A 7454-nucleotide genomic window follows, 5' to 3' on the forward strand; every position below is an offset into this window, starting at 1 on the left:
TTTTGTCCGTAATTATTTTGAGGGTCATTTTAAAAGTGCTCATGACTCAGAGGACCTGAGTCTAAGCCTATCTGCTCTGCTGAAGTTTCCTTGAGCAACAACAGTGAATCCCTTCCAGCTCTGAGGCCGCTGCCATAAAAGTTTGACCTCTGACCTCCCTGAAGGGGGTCTAAGTCAAAAGACAATTTCCCCACTGGGGCCAATAACGTGTCACATTATAACCACCGTTTCTGTAGCTGACATTTCTATTAAGTGTGTTAACATCACTTAACAAAAGGTTCCGGATTAAATGTGTATTGAAAGAAACCTTTTATATTCAGATTTGGTGAAGTATGTGGATTAAATAGGTTTGATTAACTCATCCACAGAGAAGAGACAGAAATGCGGAACAAAAATCTAAATCTTAAAGCTTCTGTTTTTATAGTAACAAAATACATTTTCGCAGTATTTAATTATAACTCATACAATAATAATTCAGCGGTTTTATCTTCTCAATAGTTTGCTAATACACGAGCAGAACATCTTTATCGCGTGTTTATCTGAAGGATATTTCATTACAAAATCTCAGTCGATGATGAAAGAAATCGTCACTCAAAGTCCTAAATGACGACAGCGTTTCTTCTCAGATTGCTGAAAATGTAATGGAAATGTATCCTCCTAATCTGCACTATAAAATAATAGATAAACATAAAAATCTACACGTGGAGATGATAGATTTTTAATGAAACTCTTAGGTACTTTAAAGAGTGTGACAGCATCAATAACAATCAGTGCTTATAGATTAATAGGGTAACGCGTTGTTTTTTGCGCCGTTACTTGTTTTTGTGATATTATGAGTAAAGGACGGCTCGAATACAGAGCTGATAAATCAATCTTTAGAAAGAGAAAATAACTTTTTCAATTTTAGTTTAACAGCTGAGAAACTTTCAAATCAGACTGTTTCATTCGAAAATTGAAAAAAAAAATCAGTGCTGTTTTATGTCGCACAGTTAGTGAAAGTTGTGGAAAAGAGTCCAAAAGTATATAAACATATAAACAATGATTATAATAAATAAATAATCACTACTAAGTATTTAATGTTTAATACAAAGTCTGATGTTTTTAACACCAAAGAGTCCGTATTTTGGCTTTTCTGTTTTTGCTTCTTGTTTTAATCGAGAAAACCAAACAGAATGAATAAAAATCACCACCCTACCATTCACTAAATCGGGCAAAACGCGTGTGTAAAATGCCTTTTGCGCTAATGACAGTGCGGAGATGCAATAATAACAGCTAAAACTGATCTTAGGTCAGAACCGCTCTGCTTAGTACATGCATTTTGCTGTGAAATTGCATGGATGTGATCTTTACGAGGCCAGGACTCAGCATTCTCTCCTGATTGTTTCAGGATTTTGGTCTTGGGGCAAAGTGGCATTCGCTTCTATTTTACGGCGTTGTTTACATGGTGAATTGACAGGCGATTAAATACCCTACAGATGAAGAAACCAGGACAAGATACATCTGTCGAACAGTTTTTCCTCCCTCATCTGTTGCTTTGGTGGGTCTTTACCCCCATAAGCCAGCCTAGCAGAATCACGTCAGTGCGCCTCGTTAGGCGTTTTCTTCAATGCTGGCAGATTTTTCATCTTCTGTTTAAAAAAAACCAAAAAAAACATCCAAACAAAAAAAAAAAAGTTTAATAGCCTCCACTTTCCGGGCACACATGGCGCACTTATAATACCAGTTCAAGTTCACATTTCAAGCCTTATGGGAAACAAGAGAGTGAAAGAACGAGGAGACGAAAATCACAGCTCTTTGTAGGGTTGTAGGGTTGGTTTGGTGAAAGGCCAAACATTCAGTGTTATGTCTCCTCAAAAGCCGCTGTTTTGGGCTTGTTGTGAATAGACCCATGTGTACTTAAATCCTTGTTAATTACAACCTGTGGGCTTTGTGTTGAATATGTAATTGACCTTCAGGCGCAGGAAGCTGTTCCCAGGAAGCTGTGACCGATATTTCACATCTACAGACAGTTCGCGCACTCTCTGAGAGCACTTCTCATATTTGCACTCCCATTAGAGCCACCTGGGTCTACAGGATAACTTATTAACGAATAAAAGAGTGTTTCGCCCTTGTTTCAAATATTAAAAAAAATGTTTGCAACCCATTAACATGTGAACCAAAACACCCACTTAACAATTAACTATATGCTGGCATCGTTTTTTGTTTTTAAAATGCGAGTAATATTGTAAAATAATATTATAGTATATCATGCATAATGTGTAACATTTATCAATATAAACATGCAATATGTAAGAAAATTATGAAACTATAAGCTACTGTTATATTCTGATATGAAGATACAGAAGACACCAGAAAATACACCGAGCACGCGCCGGCCTGTCGAAACCTGAAATAGGGGAGGTACTAAAGCCTTATGATGGAAATATGAAAGGCAGAAAAGATGTTTTTTTAGGTTTATTCTGCACGAACTGATCAGGCAGCAGAGGGGAGGAGGGGGAGGGAGGGAGGCTGGAGGTGTTGCGCGGCTGAAGCTGTTCAAACAAAGTGTCTTCTTTCAGCGGTCGTTTCCAGTTCTGTTTTTTTCCTACTCCAAACACTACGGTACTTTTGTTCTCCCGGACTGAGCGCGGAAAGATAAGGTGTCATCACTCGAACGTCAGGGTTCCCAGTTGGAGAAGCACTGCTAAATTTCGCCCAGCTTTGCCTGCCATGGCCACATGCCACATGCTTCGAGTGATGTTTTTACAAAACATTGGACTGCGTGCGGAGCTTTTCTTAAAAAGAAACAAAAAATCGGCAATAATCACTTGGATGAACTTTGACCTCATGTCCTTAAAATTGAAAAACCTATCTATCTATCTATCTATCTATCTGTCTGTCTTCTTGCAGGAGATATATGTGTCAGAGGCTAACAGCTTTTGATTTTCAGTAATATCTGATCATGTATTTTCCTAACGTTGGGAAGTGGTGGCTCAGAGCACATTTAAAAAGCCTGAGGAAATAAGGCTGAATACATGGTTTGTGCGTTGTTCTGCATTTAAAATGACATAAATGAGCTGAAGGGAAAAATATCTAAGTATCCTCAACTGAAACTACAAATGATCATAAATCCTAAATACTATCGTTCAAGCAATATTTCTGTAACACTGTAAATATCGACGTTTACGTGCAGATTCTCTAAAATACGTTTTATATATTTTGTCCTCCAGCTTATATGGTTTTATAATATTATAAGGAGGTGACCCGTAAGAGACAAAAAAAAATGCCAAGAAAATGTCAAGAATCATTCAGAATCAAAGAAATTCTCGACTTTATTCCACGTGTTTCTTTTTTTTTTTTTTTATTGTAAAGGGTATATGAAACTATAGGTGAATCGTTTTATGTTTCATCATTTATCGCAGAGTTTACATGCAGTCTCTCCCCAAATTAAAATGCAAATAATTATAACAATAATATCAAGGGGTTAGAATATTTTATCTTATCACAGCCCCTATGAGACACGTTTAACTGGCATACTCCATCAGCCCACCCTCCCCCAGACAAACAAACAAACAAACAAACAAACAAACAAACAAACAAACAAACAAACAAACAAACAAACAAACAAAAATAACCGTTTATGGCTCTCTTTAAAAACCCCATGTAAACAGAAAGGCGATGGGTACACGTAACTTTGTGCCCATAGAGTCTGGTGATAAAGGTTAATCTAAACCCCTAAAATAACAACTGTAGGCTAATAGTAACAAGAATTAAGACACTTTATTGTTATTGTTTTCAACAATATAACATATTACGTTTTTACATTCCGGTAAAGTTTTCTTTCTTTCTTCCTTCTTTTCTTCTGTTCTTTCTTTTTATCAATTTTTTATCCCCAGCCCTGCAGCAAAACAAGCCATCTCAAAAAACTACTACTTTTACTTACTTTTTCCAAATTATATTTTCCTCAAGCGAATTAACGGGGGGGAAAAGTTCGGTAGGGTCCTGTTTAAGTATATTTGGAAAGTTCTTAAGTGCTCTGCTCTGAACTCTTGATTCTAGAAAATCCCCGAAACAAGGGCTCGTTCAGTTTGGGGATAAGAGGAGGTGTTGCGCTCACTGGCAGGTTTTCCTCTCTCCACTTGTTGAAAAAGATTTTAAAGGTTGAATATGAGACTAAATGATTTGTTACGGTGGCTGTTTTCGCAGTGTTCCAGTCTGTCTGCCTTGCACCGTGCCGCAAGTGCTTGAAGCTTAACTCACACCACCTCGTAAATTATTTTCCCCAAAAAATGGCGCTCCATTCAGTGACGGCTTTTAAGAGCCGAGGTCCACTAGATTAGAAGACATAGGGTTCAGTATGGTGTCATGATGCAATGAGTGGTGATGGTGCATCGAGTCTGGGCCGCTGGGTACCGGGATTGCGCTGGGTCCCGGCGGGGGCGCAAGGCCATGCAGGGACGGTAAACCGGGGTTTACGCCGAGGAGCTGAGCCGGACTCGGAGACGTATGATCCGGAGTCCCAGAAGGTGTTTTATCGTCGTCCGAGCTCCCCAAAATAGTTTTATTTCCATTAATAGAAGAAGTCAATGGGTTGTGACTGTTGCCGTTGGAGTTCTCGTTGTTTTCTCTGCGAACAGAAACCAAAGTCACACATCAGTTTGGTACAAATGCGGAATTACAGCACATCTGCGAAAAAGTGCATAACAACCAGGAAGATTTAGGTGAACTGAAATTTTCATATCTCGGAGTAAAACCTACAGGAACAAAGACACCAGCTAATTGTAGCTTAACATGTTTAAGATTGCATTAAAAATATGAACATGAACACACACTTGAATTAAAGTGGCACACACAATTCTGTTGTGTTTACTAGAATATTTATTGGGTTGTGACACTTTTACAACAGCCATAATAATCTCATTAATGTATCAGTTCTTAGTCTGGTTATTTATTAATGTTCACACGAGAATACGTTGAGGCACGTGTGCCCAGATGCAATCACTTAGCCAGCAAAAATAATTAGAGGGTCAATTCACTACAGAAGCGCTATATTAAATATCAGTAGTAGAGAGTGACTGGAAGATAATAAATCCATCTGACTACTGAACTTGCATGAAACTTTTAGAGCAAGTTAATTTAACCATAGTGACCCGTGGAGAAGCTCAACCTGAGGAAGTCCTCGGCCACTCGAGGAGAGCTTGTCCACAGCTCTAAATAAATGACAGGCCTAATCATTCTGAAACGCGTGCGTACTGCGTATGGCATAGTTCATAGGTTTGCTGTGAGGCTTTTCTCAGTGGGAAGACATGATTTACGTGGAGCTTTCAGCCCAAATTAGTGGCCAGGGGGTGAAAGAAGACACCGACCCAGTGAACACCTGACAAAAACACATCTCCCGCACCTCTCTACATGCCTGGCTGTATAATTTCCAAACTCTGAAATGTGCAAACGACTCATAATGAAATGTCAGCCTGGCTGATATGAAGACCAGACAACAAGCCACATCAATTACACCGCAAAACATCTTTCATACGTGTTCTGATATGTTTCCTTGCATATACCATGTGTTCATCCAGTGTCTGTGATTCACAGTAGTCTGCATATATTTCTTCTCTGATCTTAACGTGAAAGTCAAGTTTCATGTTATAATCAGTGTGGTTACTAAAACATAAAAGTGGGGTAAAAGCAACTTTTATAACCTTGTAATTTACCTGACAACACGTCTTTCATTTCGTGCGTTTCAACTTTTAATAGGGGCTTATACAGTTATCACAGAAATACACACAGTGTAACTTTAATTTGTGGCGATTGAATAAGATCTGAGAATATGTCCATGCTATCTACGTTAAATAAATTTCCAGATGTAGGTCAGAAATTTATTTTTGCATACAGAGTCAGCAGTGGCAGTCCGTGACTCAGCAACAGTTTGGAACTACCTCCTATGTTTTGCTTGATGTGACAATGATAAAAAAAAATAAGATAATCTAATCTGAGATTAGCGTCTGTTTTAAGAAGTAAATATACTCCTACCTTTCCTTTGCCTCAGCCGCTCGATCTCTCTGCCGTCGGTTTTTGAACCAGTTGCTGACTTGCGTGGTCGTGAGTCCCGTGGCCTCGGCCAGCTCTCTTTTCTCCCGTGGGGATGGATAAGGGTTGTGGGTGTACCACTCTCGGAGGATACTCCTGCTCTTCTCTTTGAAGCAATAGCTCGTCTCCTCTCCGTCCCAGATAGAGCGGGGCAGGGGGAACTTTCTCCGGACGCGGTACTTCCCTACGGCGCCGAGCGGACGGCCTCTCAGCTTCTCTGCCTCGATGTAGTGCGCTTTGAGCCACAGCTGTTGCAGCTTCGGGTGGTTGTGCGGCGAAAACTGGTGGCTCTCCAGGATCTTGTAGAGCTCTCGGAAGTTCCCCCGATGAAAAGCAACTACGGCTTTCGCTTTGAGAACACTCTCATTTTTGTGGAGGTGCTCGCACGCCGGGAGGGACCACAGAAAGCGCCCAAGACGCTCGATGTTCCCCCCTTGCTGGAGGACTTCGCAGACACAAGCCACTTGTTCTTGCGTAAAACCAAACGTCGGAAGCATGGACATGGCGACAAGTAAACCAATACAGATTATATTGTACCTTACTTCCACGTCTCTCCTCTCAGTGTCTCATTAAATCAAAACGCATTAAGTCCATAAGCGTCAAAAAGTCCCCAAAAGAGTTACCTAAAACGTAAAAGTGCCCAAGGTTAGGCAAAGTCCAACTGCGTATTATGGAATAAGCTCAAGTCCGTTCAGCCATGCGAAACCCCAGGCGACTATTCTCCATAAAGTTGCTAAGAAAGAAAGTTGCTACTCCTTCCACCGTCCTCCACCTTTTCTATGCCGTTTCAACATAAACTACTCCCGGAGACCGGGCTCGCTGGCTCGTTTTAATAATATTATTCTAAGCTGGCAAGACAAGCGATTATATGAACTCTGATTGGTCGGTTATCTGACCCACGGATGGTGAGGATAAGACAATAGCCTTAGTCAAATTATTTGCCATGGTTACGCTGTCACTCAAAGTAACCCGATATGCTTTGAGGTGGCTCCCTGGCAAAATCAACCTGATTGTTCCCTTCACGACCAGCCCGCCTACCAATAGAAGAATTGCTCAGATTTTTCCTTCTAAAACACTTTTTTCTTCCCCTTCACGTTGACAGACACCTCAGGCAGCCAAAGAGCGTAAAGCTGTGAGGAGCGTGGATGAGAAGAGCGGCGTTGATCCCACAGCCCGGGGAAGGATGGCGCCAGAGTGCACGGAGCCTGCTGCAGTTTGTCTTCATGTCCCTGGCAGCTCTCACAAATCAATCAAGATCTCCTTAATGCTTGGAACTTTAAAGTTAGTGTCTTCATTATTCCAAAGACGTGAAATAACTGTCAACAAGTGACAGATTGTTAGACGGGTTTGAAAAAAAATGCTGCCACTTTTTTATAAAGTATATTTTT

At 40.5% G+C, this 7454-nt stretch overlaps 1 protein-coding gene across 1 annotated transcript; it reads right to left on the bottom strand.

The window, feature by feature from the left end:
- Positions 1 to 3274: 3274 nt before the first annotated feature.
- On the bottom strand, positions 3275 to 7110 carry six2a (SIX homeobox 2a). Its single transcript, XM_080868428.1, has 2 exons — positions 6010 to 7110; positions 3275 to 4606 (listed from the first exon to the last, which is right to left on the bottom strand). Exons 1-2 carry the CDS (start codon positions 6567 to 6569, stop codon positions 4294 to 4296), a joined length of 873 nt encoding a protein of 290 aa, XP_080724554.1. The 5' UTR covers positions 6570 to 7110; the 3' UTR covers positions 3275 to 4293.
- Positions 7111 to 7454: the final 344 nt, after the last annotated feature.

This window comes from Rhamphochromis sp. 'chilingali' (genome assembly GCF_963969265.1).
Source record: "Rhamphochromis sp. 'chilingali' genome assembly, chromosome: 20".
In the NCBI taxonomy this organism is placed as follows: Eukaryota; Metazoa; Chordata; class Actinopteri; order Cichliformes; family Cichlidae; genus Rhamphochromis; species Rhamphochromis sp. 'chilingali'.